This window comes from Lithobates pipiens, unplaced genomic scaffold (assembly GCF_037356315.1).
Source record: "Lithobates pipiens isolate NorthernLeopardFrog02 unplaced genomic scaffold, aLitPip1_a1.2 Scaffold_3, whole genome shotgun sequence".
NCBI classification, from domain to species: Eukaryota; Metazoa; Chordata; class Amphibia; order Anura; family Ranidae; genus Lithobates; species Lithobates pipiens.
In genome coordinates this window covers 238,303,202-238,321,853 of record NW_027507790.1, presented here as the reverse complement: position 1 = coordinate 238,321,853, position 18,652 = coordinate 238,303,202, and the positions used below count along the sequence as shown (strand labels likewise).

General features: G+C 43.1%; 1 protein-coding gene across 2 annotated transcripts in view; it reads right to left on the bottom strand.

Annotated features, from left to right (window-relative positions):
* Window positions 1-18,652, bottom strand: part of ALPK2 (alpha kinase 2) — a 155,812-nt gene that overhangs the window by 117,751 nt on the left and 19,409 nt on the right. For both annotated transcript variants that reach the window (XM_077462921.1, XM_077462920.1), the window contains exon 2: window positions 12,839-14,741. In XM_077462921.1, coding sequence (XP_077319047.1) covers window positions 12,839-14,741 — 1,903 coding nt within the window. The remainder of the gene's footprint in view (window positions 1-12,838; window positions 14,742-18,652) is intronic.

The window sequence follows — 18,652 nt, the reverse complement described above, 5'->3', positions numbered from 1 at the left end:
GCTCCACCCCCATGTGTTGCGACGCTCGCAGGGAACGGAGCACAGAGTAGGGTTGCCACCTTTTCTTCAAGCCAAACCCAAACACTTTATCAGCCTAGAACACTTTGGGTGCCCCAAGGAGAGAAGTAATGTGATGCGCATAGCACGCCACAGTGAACAGTGGGTGTGGCCAAATTGCTCTTGCTGATGTCATTGCCCTGCCCCCTCAGTGATGCCGAACCTGCCTGCCAGCCACCCACAGCTCCCGACAGAAACACATTTGTGTGCGACTATCTTGGTCACTTGGGGAGCCACAGCCCGGTCTGAATAATGTGTCTGGGTTTCAGTCCGCCTGAAACCCAGGCACATGATTAAAAACCCGGACTGTCCGGGTGATTCCTGGACAGGTGGCAACCCTATCCACAGATCAAACCATGAAGTGTGAAATGAAGTGTTGGGGTAACAAACACTTTAACTCTCCATTGGGTGGGGAGCCATAACTCCTGCTTATTCCAGCCTCTGAATGCCTGCATCCATGCGCTGTGGTTCCTCCTGTTGGTCCCTGCAGCCCTGCTGAGTCCTGTAATGACATAGAGGTTGGAGGATGGAACCACAGTGCATGATAGGGAGCCGAAGCATTCAACACTTTCAGAAATGTTCAATTGTTCAATACTTTTGGACTCACCAAATAGGTAAGTATTCACAGTCTTTGATTGCAGTGAGCCATCGTTTCTATTTTTTGGCGGAAGCATAGCATTGCTTTAATGGCTGATAAATTCCTAGGCTAAAAAATGCCTCCATTTCCATAAAGATCCATTATAACACATCAATACTACTTGCACCATTTGTGATAATCTTTACTTTTCCACCTATACCAGGGGTAGGCAACCTTTTGAGCACAGTGCCAAAAAACGTTTTCAAAGAAATTGAGCGTGGCGATTTTATAACAAAAAAATGTCACACTCTCGAAAACATTTTTTATAAAGTAAATGCTGTAAACTACTAGAATAGTAGTGAGAAATTAACATCCTGCAGTCACGCCTCAGACCAGCTCTAATTCATGCAACTTCACACTTCAGATCACTGTCCCCCCTGGACATTTGTTTCACAACTGTCCCCCCTGCACATCTGCCCCATCACTGTCCCCCCTGCACATCTGACCCATTACTGTACGCCCTGCTCTTCTGTCCCACCACTGTACCTCACTGCACATCTGCTCCACTACCGTACCCCTATGCTCTTCTGTCTAACTGCTGAACCATCTTTCATCTGTCCTAACACTGAACCCCCTTCTCATCTGGCCCAACACTGAACACCCCCCATGCTCATCTGTCCCACCACTGTAACCCTCTGCTCAACTGCACCTTCACTGTACCCACCTGCTTTTCTGTCCTACCGCTAAACCCCCTTCTCATCCCTTCCACCACTGTGTACCCTCTTGCTCTTCTGTCCCACCACTGTAACCCCCCTGCTCATCTGCCACATCAATGTACCGCTTTTCTTATCTGTACCACTGTACCTCCCCGCACAGCTGCTCCACTGCCGTATCCCCATGCTCTTCTGTCTCACTACTGAATCACCTTCTCATCTGTCCTAACACTGAACCCATCTGCTCATTTGCCCCATCACTGTAACCCGCTTTCTCATCTGCCCCACCAATGTACCTCCTGCATATCTGTCTCACCTCTGTACCTCCTGCTCTTCTGCCCCACCTATGTCCCCCTGTTCTCCTACCCAACCACTGTAACCTGCTCATCTGTCCCACCAATACACCTCCTTTCATATCTGCCCCACTGCTGTACCCCCCTGCTCTTCTGTCCCACTGCTGAACCCCCTTCTCATCTGCCCCAACACTGAACCCCCTGCTCATCTGTCCCACCATTGTAACCCCCTTCTCATTTGGCCTAGCACTGAACCTCCTGCTCATCTGTCCCATCATGGTACCCTTCTGCTCTTCTGTCCCACTGCTGAACCCCCTTCTCATCTCTTCCACCACTGTACCTCCCTGCACATCTGCCCCACCGCTGTACCCTTTTGCTCTTCTGTCCCACCACTGAACCCCTTCTGCTCATCTGCTCCACCGCTGTACCCTCTTCTCATCTATGATATGCGTGATATGCAGAGTGGTGAAAGGAAGCAGAGATGAGACACATCTACCTGTCCTGGCACACTCATCCTGCTGATCCACCTCTCACATCCAGCCCATGTGCTTGTATGTGATGTATGAGATGTATGTGATGTATGAGATGTATGTGATGTATGGGATGTATGGGATGTATGGGATGTCACATACAAGCATCTGGAATGGATGCGCAATGATGAGCTCAGGTCAGGGGCATTTTCTGAAAGCAGTGGGGCTGTGTAGAGGATCATAAGTTGGGCCTCCGCAGCTGAGAAAAAGTGCGGTGCTCTGCGCCACAGGAAAAGTTGGGTGTGATTTTCATTGCGCTGAATACTGGCTGTGACCTAAAGGGACACAGAGTGCCGGGGTTCAGTAGTAAGTGACACAATGGTTCAGGAATCATTTCAACAAAGTTCCCAGAAGCTCAACAGTAATTTCGCAAACTGTCAACTGATTGTGATTTTCTCAATCACAGTGAAATTCCTTCTTTCTGTGATTAGTAGTGGCAACCAAGCGAGTCATCTTCCTCTAGATGGCGGGCAGGACTAGCAGGGTTGTGATTGGCTTTAGCAGTGGCCAATGACAGTCCTCCTCCTAGAAACAGGGACCCCTCTCTAGCAGAACTGCCCCCAATTTCTTCCCCATCACAAGAGCTGATGATCGCAGCTACAGCAAAGTTAAGAGAACCAAACAATGTTTCCCATCATTTACAATGTGTGGGGGCGCAGTCCCTCCCCCTCAGTGCAGGTGTGGCGTAGAAATTGGAATGCATTAGGCCCCTTTCACACTATTTTTAGGGGCGCTTTACCGTCATTTTAGCGGCAGTATGCGGCTGCTAGCGGGGTGGTTTGTGGGTTAAAAATGCTTGCAAAGCGCCTTTTGCCAGAGGTATAGCCGCGCTGCCACATTGATTTCAATGTGTAGGAGCGGTGAATACACCTCTCCTTCACCGCTCCAAAGATGCGGCTAGCAGGACTTTTTTCACCGTCCTGCCAGCGCACCGCTCCAGTGTGAAAGCCCTCCGGCTTTCACACTGGGGTGAAAGGGGCCGTTTTTTTCAGGCGCTACACAGGCGCTATTTTTAGCGTTGTAGAGCCTGAAAACCGCCTCGGTGTGAAAGGGCCTTAGTGTCTCACGGACACTTCCCTGCGCTGCTCTGCTGATGGGGATGGAGTCGAGTGTCGGCAAAAGAGGCTTCATGTGCCGCTGGCAGCACCAGTGCCGGGGATTGCCTACCCCTGACCTGTACAGTTCATCAATTGAATGAAAGTTCAATTAGTTTGTATCAAACACAATTCTGTATGTTTTTCATTTGTCTTCTTTTAACAGAGAAAGAGACAACATTGTATCAAATATTTATCAAGCTTCGAGCTGTTATTGCAAGACTGACACAATTTTGCAATATATCATAAATGATTGCAACAATACCCTGCATGGGCTGTCAGGAGTTTGATATAAAATTCCAATATATACTGTAAACAAATCACAGCTTCCCTGGTGCAATATCAGCACATTTCAATGTAGCTCATCCATCACAGTTCCCAGTGTAATTTATAAAAGGTCCTTTATTGCCTCTCATTATCATGTATGCATACTGAAAAACTGCTATAGTATGGCCGTTTTCAGTTTACTCCTTCCTTAACCACTTGCTCTCCAGAAGATTTACCCCCTCTTTATGACCAGGCCATTTTTTTGCAATATGGTACTACGTTACTTTACTTGACAATTGCGCAGTTGTGCGACTCTGTACCCAAATAAAATGCATGTCATTATTTCCCCACAAATAGAGCTTTCTTTTGGTGGTATTTGATCACCAATCTGTCTTTTATTTTTTGCGCTTTATAAAATATGCACAATTTTGTAAAAATTAACCATATTTCTTACTTTCTGCTATAAAAGATATCCAATATATATATATATATATATATATATATATATATATATATATTTTTTTTTTTTTAAATCGAATTTCTTCATAAAATTTAGGCCAATATGTATTGAAGGTTTTGTGCAAGATCAGTGTACATTATATATTTTATACTAGTAATGGCAGGGATCAGCGACTTAAAGCAGGACTGCGATACTGCGGTGGACAATCGCACAGTGACACTTTTGACACTTTGTGGGAACCAGTGACACTAATACAGTGATCCGTGCTGAAAATATTCACTAATAACACTGGCTGAGAATGGGTTAAATATCTGGGGCGATCAAAGGGTTAACTGTGTGCCTAACCAGTGCTTGTGCTTACTATGTATGCTGCTTTTACTAGGGGAAGAGATGGACTCTAGTCCATGCTTTATAGGAACACTGAATCCATCCCTTCTCCCCTGTGAGAATGGAGATCTTCCTTGTTTATATAAGCAGATCCATGTTCTGTGTAGTTTACCGAGGATCGGCGGGTGCCAGAGGACATTGAGTGCCTGGCAACCGCAGATCGGCTTCTGCTGTGAATTATCACAGCCAAGCAGGGGGATTATAACATCCACACAGGGGGTTCTCCCCATCACTGCAGAACATTCAGCCTCCTGGCTCTCTTGAGGCAGCTTAACAGCTCGGCATACCTCTGCAGGGTCTTCCTGACCATCAAAATACTTTTTGGTCTTCCCCACCATCAAACACAAGCACATACGCTTACCTTTAACTCTACATCATTCCTTGCAGCTCCTTAGCCATGCCTGTCCCTCCTGGATGCTCTCGCTCCAGCTGCTCCTGTCCCACATGGACTCCTTCTCAGACTTGGGCCTTCTGTCCCATCCTGACCTCAAAGCACAGCAGCAATTCACATGGCTCCCCTCAGACACATTGACCACCCTCAGGAGAGTGGGGCCCTGAGCTCTATCACTGGCTCTATTATAAAGCCAGCACACACCTGAATTATCAGTGTGCTTGCTTCTCTCAAAATCTGGCATAAGCCACCAATCTACCGAGTGGCATGGGGTCCCCCTGCTACAGTGCCTAAGATTTCTTGCACCTACACACTTACTATTGCTATTGTGAGGTTTTTTAGTACTTTTATGTTATACAGTTACTCGGTTTTCCCAATGAAAGAGGGAACTCTATTGACCATGCTAACTTATAACCAAACCCACAAAATGACATCCCCATTTGGAACTATGTCTACACAATAACCAAAAATGTATACGCTATATATGCAGTGCATAGGAAAGCTGGCCTGAGAAACATTGGCCACACATTCTTACTGGAGCCATTTTTAACAAGGCTACTCCTGCAGTGTATGATAACAGTCCTGGACTACACCACTGGAGACATCATCGGGAATGTTTGTTTGCCAAGGAAAAACATCTCACACACTAAACTGTTCCCAGAAAATGGGGGTGGATGACAACGATAATATCATTGTAATAGGAGGACATTCAGAAAAAAGGAAGGGTGACATGTTATGACCACAAAAAGTTAAATCTATGTCAAATTAGCACAGGGCAGAAGATAAAGCTTAGATGTGTTCCCCGCTGTACTCAGCGCTTTGTCAACGTGAACTGGGCCATCCCTAAGATGGCTACATGGCAGCATTAGATAGCAGTCCTGGACTACACCAATGGGGACATTGCAAGGAATGTTTGTTTGCTGAGGACAGACATCTGAAAATGGGGATTGTCACCAGAAAATGTAACCAATATTAGAAAGCAGTGGTCTTCTAACTGTGGCCTGGGGGTCAGATGTGGCCTTTTACTTGTGTTTACCCAGCCCCTGGGGCACTATTCCTCCCACTGACACCAATAATGGGGCACAATTACATCCACTGACACCAATGATGGGGCACTATTTTATCCACTGACACCAATGATGGGGCAGTATTCTATCCACTGATGCCAACGATGGGGCACTATTACTCCCACTGACACCAATGATGAGGCACTATTCCTCCCACTAACACCAACAATGGGGCACTATTCTAACCACTGACACCAACAAAGAGCCACAATTCCTTTCAATTACATCAATGATAGAGTACCGTCCTTCCCACTGACACCAAAGATTAGGCAATGTTTACTTCCACTAAGACCAGGACATTTTCTACCCACACTGGCCATATCTAGCCTCCTAAAGTCTGTAGGACAAAAAACTGGCCCTTTGTTTAAAACAGCCATTTTCAACCAGGATTCTGTGGAACCTTAGGGTTTGCTCCAGAGGTTGTTTGGGGTGGCTTTGGCTGACTTACCTCCCATTTGATGAGGGCTACATAGTTATGGGTCAATCCCACTTGACAGAGCAAGCTGCATGGCACCAATGATCTTTTTATTTGTTTGTAAGGGTGGCATCCTGACTACAGCTTTAAGAAAGGCATTCTTTTCATTGACCACCAATGAATTGGACCTGAATTTTTTTTTCAAAGGTTCCTCTGGGGTAAGGTTGAGAAAGGCTGGTTTAAAAAGTTTGGAGACCCCTGTTATAATGCAACAAGTGGACATTCAGATTTATAAAAGTAAAGAAAGATCATATGTTATGTTCGCTTAAAATCTTTCATTATTTCAGATTGGCACAGGGCAGAAGCTAAAGCTCTGATGTCCTTTCCACTGTATTCGGTTTCTTGTCAAAGTGTACTATACTGAGCTAGAGCAGGTGTTATATAGTATAAATCAACAGGGGAGCTTGGACACAAAAAGGTGGGTGGGATCCCATAAAACTCCCAGGGGAACAGGAAAAGACGTGGGAATTATGGCAGACAGATCTCAATTTTGAAATATCCATAACATAAAGGAAGCCAGCAGCCACTTCTCACCAAAATATGACTTTGAGTGGACTGATCCTTGACCAGGATCAATCCACCATCAGAAACGACAGATCTGTTTTTAAATATAGAACACATGTCAACATAATAGTGGAAATGGCTTTAAAAAAAAAAACAATGACGTGATACTTTTCCATGGGAGAGTCATGGGAGGGGTAAATATTACTTATAAAACATACTTGTAATACTTTACATACATTTAGCTTTTTGTCCATCAGCTAAAAATAAAAAGATGTGCTCACAAAACAAAATGGCTTCTTGAAGGGTGTAGAAATCAGAGGTTCACCCTCCAGTGTATTTTCAATGCAAACCAAACTCAAAGGTAAATATGAAGCCATTCATTTTAAAGCTGGCCATACACATATAGAATTTGGGCCGAAACTGGTCATTGTCTGAAAGATCGTTTGACTTTCATGCAGTTAGTGGACTCGACCTTACCATCAATTTCGACAGTAGGCCTGGCTAATGTCAATGGATCAGAAGCAAAGTGTATATGTGTATTTTATATTCGAAACTTAAAAAATCTTCTGTATTATTATATTATTATTCTGAATTATATAAACTATATTACAAAAAGAATTAGGACACCTGCATTTACATGCGCATGAACTTTAATGGCATCCCAGTCTTAGCCCCTGTACACACGGTCGGAGATTTCCACAACCAAATCCGTCGGATTTTGTCCATCGGATCTTGTCCGAAACTATTGCATACACACGGTCGGACAAAGTTGGCGAAAAATCCGATCTTTCAGAACGTGATGACGTAATTTCTTTACGGTGGGACTACATTCAGGCTAGTAGCCAATAGCTTTGATGTAGGAATTTGATCTGAGCATGCGTGGCACTTGGTCCGATCAAAATTCTCTACACATGATCGGAGTATGTCCGATCAGCCCAGTTGGTCGGGAAATATTTCCAACATGTTGGAAAATTGGGTCCAACAGATATTCAGACGGAATCAGTCCGATGCATACCACACACAGTCGGATTATCCGACGACACGGTCCGATAGGATACATTCCGACTGATTATCTGACCGTGTGTACAAGTGCTAGTCTGTAATGTTCAATATTGAGTTGGCCCACCCTTTGTCTTTAACAACTTCAATGCTTCTGGGAAGGCTGTCCACAAGGTTTAGGAGTGTGTCTATAGAAATGTTTGACCATTCTTCCAGAAGTACATTTGTGAGGTCAGGCACTGATGTCTTAGTCTCTGCTCTAATTCATTCCATAGGTATTCTATTGGGTTGAGGTCAGGACTCTATGTAGGCCACTCAAGTTCCTCCACCCCAAATTCGCTCTTTCATGTCTTTATGGACCTTGTTTTGTGCACTAGTCCAAATCATTTGGTGGAGGGGATAATGGTGTGGGGTTGTTTTTCAGGGGTTGGGCTTGGACCTTTAGTTCCATTGAAGGGAACTCTTAAGGCATCAGCATACCAAGACATTTTGGACAATTACATGCTCCTAACTTTGTGGGAACAGTTTGGGGATGGTCCTTTCCTGTTCCAATATGACTGTGCACTGGTCTGCTTTGATGAGCAAGTTTGGGGTGGAAGAACTTGACTAGCCTGAGTCCTGACCTCAACCCGATAGAACACCTTTGTGATCAATTAGAGCAGAGACTGCGAGCCAGGCCTTCTCATCCACATTAGTGCCTGACCTCACAATTGCCTTCTGGAAGAATGGTCAAACATTCCTATAGACACACTCCTAAACCTTGTGGACAGCCTTCCTAGAAGAGTTGAAACTGTTATAGCTGCAAAAGGTGGGCCAACTCAATATTGAACCCTACGGACTGATGCCGCGCACATAGGATCAGAATTTTGGTCGGAAAAAGCTCTGATGGTTTTCCCGACGGAATACCGACAAGATTTCACTCAAGCTGTCTTGCATACACATAGTCACACCAAATTCCGTCCGTCAAGAATGCGGTGACATACAATACGTACGATGGGACTAGGGATGAGCTTCGTGTTCGAGTCGAACATACGTTCGACACGAACATCGGCTGTTCGCCCGTTCGGCGAATTCTGAACGTTATGGGCCGTTCACGCCAAATTCGTGTGGCACTCATGGCCCACAATGCACTGCGATGGCGCAGTGCATTGCTGGCTCATGATTGGCCAAGCATGCACTGTGACCCCGCATGCTTGGCCAATCACAGCGCCGGCAGTGTGGAGAGCCATGATTGGCCACAGGCATCCTGCCTGTGGCCAATCATAGCCCAGGCTGTGTAGTACACACCCGACACTATATAATGCCGCCAGCACGGCGGCCTTGTGTAGTGTGTTGGCGTCTGTAGCAGTTAGTGGGTGTTCTGTGTACCTTCAACACAGTATACACCGATCGTTATCGGCCGATTTTTCGTTCTTGCTCTTCTGTAGTGGTTGTTGTCTGCGTGCCCTGACCGCAGTATACACCGCTATATTCAACTATATAGCTAGCGATATATCTATCTTTTATAATAGAGCTTGTAGTCAGCGGTAGGAGCTTGTGCGTGCTGTCTGCGTGCTCTGAACCCAGTATACACCGCTATATCCACCTATATAGCTAAATATCTTGCTCGTTTTAAATAGAGCTTTCAGTCAGTGTTAGGAGATTATACGTGCTGTCTGCGTGCTCTGAACGCAGTATACACCGCTATATCCACCTATATAGCTAAATATCTTGCTCGTTTTAAATAGAGCTTTCAGTCAGTGTTAGGAGATTGTGCGTGCTGTCTGCGTGCTCTGAACACAGTATACACCGCTATATCCACCTATATAGCTAACTATCTTGCTCGTTTTAAATAGAGCTTGCAGTCAGCGGTAGGAGCTTGTGCGTGCTGTCTGCGTGCTCTGAACCCAGTATACACCGCTATATCCACCTATATAGCTAACTATCTTGCTCGTTTTAAATAGAGCTTTCAGTCAGTGGTAGGAGCTTGTGCGTGCTGTCTGCATGCTCTGAACGCAGTATACACCGCTATATCCACCTATATAGCTAACTATCTTGCTAGTTTTAAATAGAGCTTTCAGTCAGTGTTAGGAGATTGTGCGTGCTGTCTGCATGCTCTGAACGCAGTATACACCGCTATATCCACCTATATAGCTAACTATCTTGCTAATTTTAAATAGAGCTTGCAGTCAGCGGTAGGAGCTTGTGCGTGCTCTGAACCCAGTATACACCGCTATATCCACCTATATAGCTAACTATCTTGCTCGTTTGAAATAGAGCTTTCAGTCAGTGTTAGGAGATTGTGCGTGCTGTCTGTGTGCTCTGAACGCAGTATACACCGCTATATCCGCCTATCTAGCTAACTATCTTGCTCATTTAAATAGAGCTTTCAGTCAGTGTTAGGAGATTGTGCGTGCTGTCTGCGTGTTCTGAACGCAGTATACACCGCTATATCCACCTATATAGCTAACTATCTTGCTCGTTTAAATAGAGCTTGCAGTCAGCGGTAGGAGATTGTGTGTGCTGTCTGTGTGCTCTGATAACCCTTCCCTATGTTTTCCAAAAAGCTTAAAAATAGTTTTTTTGACTGGAGCTACACTTTAAAAATGTACCAGTTGAAAATTACAAACAGATTCAACTTAACACAACAAACCTACACAGTCCCTGTCTTGTTTGCACCGCCTGTATACTGCTGTTCTGAGTATATAGGGCCTGGGGGCCACACGTATTTCCTTTTTTTAATATGGGTACGGGGTTCCCCTTAATATGCGTACAAGACCCAAAGGGGCTGGTAATGGGCAGGGAGGGCTACCCATGCCATTTTTCTCAATGATTTTCAACCATATTGCAGGAACCAGATATAACATTAAAACCGCAAGCAGTTTTAAATGACGTTATTTCCGTTAAATGTCATTTTGTGCAGGGACTGTTCTAAACACGGGAAACACGTGGCACTTCACAGGCATACTACAGACACCCCCCAGGCACGATATTTAAAGGAATATTTCACTTTTTTTTTTCACTTTAATCGTCATTAAAATCAGTGCTCCCGCCAAAATGGCCATTTTTAAAACTTTTTTTTGCATTGACCCATGTCCCCTGGGGCAGGAGCCAGGTCCCCAAACCCTTTTTAGGACAGTATCTTGCATATTACCCGTTAAAATTAGCACTTTTAATTTCAAACGTTCGAGTCCCATAGACTTCAATGGGGTTCTAACTTTCGTACAAATTTGGGGTCCGTTCGAAAGTTCTGGTGCAAACTGAACCGGGGGGTGTTCGGCTCATCCCTAGATGGGACTACAAAAAGGAAGTTCAATAGCCAGTAGCTAATAGCTTCCGTCTCGTAGTTGAATCTGAGCATGCGTGAGTTTTTGTGCGTCGGAATTGCATACACACAATCAGAATTTCCTACAGAAACTTTTTCCGTCTGAAAATTTGAGAACCTGCTCTCAATCTTTTGCTGGCGAAAATTCGGTCAGCAAAATTCTGATGGAGCATACACACGGTCGCATTTGCCGATTTAAAGCTCTCATCTGTCTTTTGCTGGCCAAACATCCGACCATCAGACTCGAATGCCACTACAGTTCATGTGCGTGTAAAGCCAGGCATCCCAATACTTTTGGTAATATAGTGTATGTTGTTATTGACTGATCACTTTCGATCATGGAAATTATTTTATTCTATCAGTTAGTAGTCAAGTCGCTATCGAGCGAATAGTCATACACACTGCATATGGCTGAAAATTCTATATGTGTATGGTGAGCTTGAGATATTAGTAAGGATCTTATCTATCTTATTGGAAATGAAAATCCAGTTATACACAGAACTGAATCAGCCATATCTGACTGGTAATGTCATTAAGGTAATTTTTTTAAAGACATTTAGGGAAAACAAGCCAGCAATGGTCATTTCTAATAATATGAATCTCCAGTCCAAAATGATTGGTACGCACATATCTCAAAATATTTTTTGTTTTTATTAACTTGTATTCTTTCCCTGTCTGAGCAGACATGTCAGACAGAGTGTTGAGCCATAAGGCTGGCCCATCTCCTACCTGAGCTCAGTGCTCATATCAGAAATAAGAAGCTGTTATCTAACAGTTGGGATTACATAAAGGGAAATATTTTAAATGACAGTTTTATCCTGCTCCGACAGCCAACAAAGAGTGTCAGTTGTTAGTTTTAAGATCAGACAGCTCACTTTCCTGCCTTGACAGGGAGAGAATACTAATAACAGCACACACACCTGTCCCTTAGAGCTAAGGCTGCACTAATATAAGAAAGGAAGATGGCCACTGCAGAGTGAGTGCCTTTAACTAATGCAACTAAAGATATCCATAAATAGATGCAAACTGTTGCATGATATGATTCATATATGGTACACATACATTATGAAATTATCTTTTGCGCTGATAACATCAGTCATACTAACTGGATGTTGTAATCCCCAAAATGTCTCTTCTGACTGCATATTGTTGCTTTGGGGTTGATTTACTAAAACTGAAACACTCAAAATCTGGTGCAGCTGTGCATGGTAGCCAATCAGTATTTACTTCCATCTGTTTAATTAAGCTTTGACAATAAAATCTGGCAGCTGATTGGTTTCTATGCAGAGCTGCACCAGATTTTGCACTCGCCAGTTTAGTAAATCCCCCCCACCTATTTGTTTTTTTACAACACACACATTAAAAGCTTGGTCAACATGCCCAATCCAATGGACGCGTTCATTGTGATCCTCTGCAGCTCTAATCTTGCTTTCCTGTGCTAAGCTTTAAAAATAATGCCAGTTGAAGGTTACTATTCATGTGGAAATTAGTGTGTTTTTGTGCTTATAAATGGAGGAACTAGTTGGTAACTAATATTAAGTATCCAAAAGGAGCACATCTAAAGTGCCTAAAAATAGTTTAAAATGTGCATTCTAAAAATAAATACTGTAATTGTATTTCTAAGCACATAGTTGTATAGCTTTAAGGGTTTGAGTGTAAATACATCATCTCAAGCAGCGTATGAAAGAGAAGCAGTGACTTGCCTAGAAAACCTTCTTACCATTCTTGCTGTCCTTTGAGACGGCCGTGTCAATACTACTTTGCCTTTTGAGCCTTTTCTCTTCTTCTGGTTGAAAACCCTCATTAACATCCAGCGCCTTTGCTTCATTTTCTGTATTTTTGGTGGCTTCTTTTCCAGCAGATTTAAACTTCTTCTTTACCATTTTGCTATCTGTGCCCTTCTCACATTGGCTTGGAGAGCTTATGAAATACAAGGAACAGCTGGTGCCTCCAGACTGGTCTAGGTCAATGCTCTGAGCCCGGACTAGCTCTGCCCCTCTAATTGTGTCAGGGTCTCGGCACACTTGTGACAGCTCCTGAGAATTTGGAATGTTATCCTTGACATGCAGCGAATGTGCCTTTTCTATTTCAGTTGAATTAGAACACATGCCATCCTTGGTTTTAACAAGGCTTAGCATTTCACCATTGCCACCAAAACAACTCAAATGTCTTTCAGCATTGCCCCCTTGGTAATTTTCCACAACATTGTTGATTATATCATGATGTTCTCTACTAATTGAAGCACAAAAGCTGTTTAATGGAAATTTTTCAAGTGCCTTCTTCTTACTATGCATGCCGATCCCCTGGTAGGCCGATGCATTTCGCTTCATTTGCTTTCCACTGACGTTTTGGACTGAGTTAGTTCTTAGGTTATCGTCAGTGGATGGACTGTTATCAACCATCAGGCTACTGGATCCGTCTGTAGGTTCCAAACATACATTGGTATCATTTGATACTTTGGGTATGCTCATTGTGTTATTCTCTCCTGGGGGTTTGTCAGCTAGATCATACATTTTTTTTACACATTTATCCATGGTCTGGTTGTCTGATTCATCATTTTCTCTTGGGGGTTGGCCAACTAGATCATCAGTTTTTATTGCACAGTTATGCATGGTCTGGTTGTCTGATTCATCATTTTCTCTTGTGGTTTGGACAACTAAATCATCAATTTTTATTGCACAGTTATGCATGGTCTGGTTGTCTGATTCATAATTTTCTCTTGGGGGTTGGTCAACTAGATCATCAATTTTTATTGCATAGTTGTCCAAAGTCTGGTTGTCTGAGTCAGCATTTTCTCTTGGGGGTATGCCAACTAGATCATTTGTTTTTATTGTACAATTGGCCATGGACATATCGTTTGATTCATCATTCGCTCTTGGTGGTTGGTCAACTAGATCATCGGGATTTCGTGCACACTTGGCCATAGTCTGGTTGTCTGATTCACTATTCTCTCTTGGTGGTTGGTTGGTTAGATCATCAGGATTTAAATCACAGTTTTCCATGCTCTGGCTGTCAGAATCCGCATTCTCTCTTGGTGATTGGCCAAGTAGATCATCAGTTTTTATTGCACAGTTGTCCATGGTCTGGCTGTATTCATTCCCATTTATACTGGATATTTCATGCTCATATTCTTGTTTGCAAACGTCCAGATTATCTGTCATGTTTTCAGTGAATTTTGTGTCAATGGCTCCATCAAAAGAATTTGTACATAGATGTAGATCACTATTTATCACCTGTAAAGTGACATCCACAATTTGTGATACACTTTCTAAAATTTTTGGTTTGCTGTCAGCAGTGTGTAATTCACCGTTCACAGATTCCAAACCATGATCTACAATTACTGACTCATTTCCTATAACCTCATTTATCTCAGTGTTTTTAAAGGATACAAGAAGTCCAGATACAGGTGATTCCTCATTTTCAATACCATAATTTTCCTGGATATACTCTCCGATTTTCTCAAAGGAAGGACTCCCATCCTGATTCTTTAACTCCACTGGATATATTTGGGTGCCCTCCAACTCTTGGACCTCTTCTCCTTTTTCTTGTTCTGTGTTCTCAACAACTTTTAACTCAGAAGGTGGCTCTGTGGGCCGAATGTTTTCTTTCAGGAATTGTATTAGCTGTGAAAAAAATATATACATGAAAGTATCATAGTATATAATTAAGGACTTAAAGTGGTTTTGTACAGAAAATTGCAAGTTCATCTTATTCAAATGGCTTTGGAACATAGATGCAGTTATGACCATTGAAATAAAATAATATGCAGTATTTACCTTTTATTTTTAATGTTTATGCCGACTTCCGGGCTCTCCTCCCGTGGGAGTAGGCGTGTTTATCGGCTTCGCAATGGTCCCTGGGAACTTTTTTAGCTATTTCCCAGGAATCAGTGGGGGACACAGTCATGCCGAAATCTTGTGAGATTTCGGAAGGAGGACGCCGGTCACGTGACGAGGGCATGTCCGAAATTGCCATTTTGAAAGTGGGCAGGCAGCTCTATCTGCCATTACCACTATAGCACACGAGGCAAGAGGAAGGAAAACAAAGAGGACACTCAATGAGCATGTGCGAGATGGAGCGGTGGATGCTGGGAGCTCAGTGTCATCGCATCCAGGAAGTAAATGCCTGTGGGCTTGAAACGCCCACAGTGAAAATGGAAACCGCCAGACTGCTTTTTTTAACGTTTTCCTTAGCAATAAAATCGTCACGCCGGGGGTTAAAAAGACGCTGATCGTGACTGCAAAGACACCGTAGGAATCGCCCACCAGTGACACAGGTAAAAAAAAAAAAACGGCAGGGAATCCCGCTTTAATCTGGGTAAATGGAAAATATTATTAGACAGAACTCTGGAAATTCAATGTAGGATGTGATGGGTTAAGCAGCATTTCCCTTATTAAAGAGGTCCATTGATACTAATAAATTAATTCTACTATTCCCTTTGGGCTGGGTTCACAATTATGCAAATTAGATGTGGGTTTCCAGCATCCAATTCGCATAGCAGAAGATTGTGCCCGGCTCTTTATGGAGCCGGTTCACAAATTTTCGGTGTGGCTCCAGTGTGAATGGCAAAATTCAGGCTGAAATCAGACCTGAAATGGTGAATGGAGACCTGAAACAGTGAAGCTGGATCACCTCCTAAACTCCTGGAAGGTGCTGTTATACCACCTTCTGAAAAGAGATCCACAGCTGATTGCTTTTCAGAGGAAGGTAGGCACTGTGAAAGAGTCCTAAGAGCTGAGGAATGTATTCCTTGTTCAGTCTTTATTATGGCGCGTACACACCGTCGGAATTCTGTCGGGAAAACCATCAGAGCTTTTTCCGACGGAATTCCGACGGAATTCAGCTCAAGCTGTCTTGCCTACACACGGTCACACCAAATTCCGATCGTTTACAATGCGGGGTTGCGTACAACACGTATGACAGGACTAGAAAAAGGAAGTTCAATAGCCAGTAGCCAATAGCTTCTGTTTCGTAGTTGAATCTGAGCATGCGTGATTTTTGGAGTGTCAGAATTGCATACACACGATCGGAATTACCGATAGAAAGTTTTTCCGTCGGGAAAATTGAGAACATGCTATAAATTTTTGGCTGCCAGAAATTCGGACAGCTAAATTCCGATGGAGCATACACATGGTCGCATTTTTCCCGATAAAAAGCTCTCATCTGCCTTTTTCTGGCCGGAATTCCGATCGTGTGTACACGGCATTAGAGTTACGACATGTTGGTGAGGACTATTGAGTGACCACACACAGCAGCAATGTTAAAATCCCTGCAGGAGTACCTTGAACTGAATGGACTTGTGTCTTTTTTCAACCAGAATAACTATAATGTGACTATGCAATCAGAGATATGCAGCCAGCCAGCCACCATAATATTGTGACATGTGGTGTGCTGCAGCACTCCCCACTACTGTAGTTATGTGTTGGGGTGCCATTCTAAATGAATAGCTCTGTGCCACAGATGGTGCATTACTGTGCATTGTGGTAAATCTGCGTCACCGCAACACGCAAGGCAGGAGGGGCCCTAAAAGCGCTGAACAAACCCTGCAGCTTTAACAGAAGTTTTGATGTCAAATATCTCTGTTTTGTTCCTTCATTACAGCAATGTAATTTATCATTCATATAAGGTACATAATCAGTTTTAGCTGAAAGGAAACGCTTCCTATCACTTTATTTTGCTGTCACTCATTGATGCCTGTAATGACTCCTTTCAGTTTTTGTTTTATATAATTGCAGATCTGCAAAAAAAAAATGAAAATTTTTACAGCTAGAACAATGTGAGCACTGAGTTGCAAAGCAAATCACCTGCGTGATTAGGTTCTGCTGGAAGCAGTCATTCACTCATTTCGGCCTGGTTCACACCTATGCATTTTTTAGTGCGTTTTCAGTTTTGCAGACTACAGTCCATTTAACATGGTTTCTTATGGGTCATGTTCACATCTGTGCATTTTATAGAAAGGGCCAGAACTTTTTTATGGTTTGTAGTTCCATAGATTTCAATGGATCAAAACCATGTATTGAAAAAACGCAAAATGCACCTGGAATATCCAAACTGCAATCTGCATAGATGTGAACCAGGCCTTATGTGCCACATACTCAAGGCAAGTGATGCAGTAAAAATAGGTTTATCTTCACTGTCCTAAAACTAGCATTATGTAGAGATGGCTGCTTTTGTGAGGGTCCCATTAAGCTTGCCATGCTGACATGGTTCAGTTTTTTTTTTCTGTTCAGTCAAAAGGCTGAACAAAAAAACTGAACCGATTCCCCCATCCATACCTTTAGGCTGGATTCACACCTATGCATTTTTAGTGCTTTTTGCATTTTGCAGATTTGCACTACAGTCCAGTTACTGTAACATGGTTTCCTATGGAACACGTTCTGTATTGCAAATCTGCCAAATGCAAAAAGCACTAAAAATGCCATAGGTGTGAATCCAGCCTTAAGGTGGATGGGTGAATCCTCCCCGCTAAGCTATCCTTCCCGCTGTCAGAATTCACAAATCAGAGCTGCAGCACTGATCGAGCAGCTTTTATGTGACAGGGCCGTTGAACAGAAGTCGATAGGTAGAGATAAGCTCCAAAAATCTTGGCAACTTGAATGTTGACCCTTAATCAAAAAAGGTATTAATTTAGAACAAGGGTCTCTAAACTGCGGCCTGGGGGGCCAGATGCGGCACTTTGATAGTGACAACAACAAACTGTGTAAAAAAGATGAATAATAAAATCAAAAATGTATTAAAAAACAGAAAAAGGGAAAAAAATCCAATTAAAGGCCATAAAAGTGACAATTTTCAAGTGATTAGCTTGGTGATGACTGCTCTATGATTTATTCTTTAAAATGAACTTCCTTCCACCACACCGTTTGTAACAGGGATTCCACTCCCTTAAGAAACTCACTCACCAAATTGAAATGCCTTGCACTCTCATGCTCGGCATCAACACTTTTAAACCCACTAGGGTTAACAGTACTTCCGATATCCGCACGTGCACAACAGAAGAGGATTGCTCCACTTGTATCAGCCCTAAGGCTGATACACAACTAGTGTCCACACAATTCTGGTCACACCGGTCCATGACACGTGAGTTCACTCCCGATTGCTACAGGAGAACGACCTCTGGGGAGGAAGCTAGATAAATGTGTCTCTTGCTACCGGAGGACCCGTCACCTATACCAGGTGGAGCAATCCTCTTCTGTTGTGCACGGTCAGATATCGGAAGTACTGTTAACCCTGGTGGGTTTAAAAGTGTTGATGCCAAGCATGAGAGTACAAGGCATTTAAATTTGGTGAGTGAGTTTCTTAAGGGAGCGGAATCACTGTCGAATTGTGCTACACTATACCCAAATTTTTTTTTTATTATTTGGTTCCCACAAATAGAGCTTTCTTTTGGTGGTATTTATTCACGACTCCATTTTTTATTTTTTGCGATATAAGTGAAAAAAGAGCGGAAATTTTGAAAAAAAAAAAAACAATATTTTATTTTTTAAATAGATTTAAAAAGATTTTAAAATCTTTATTTTAAAAGAAATCCAATAAA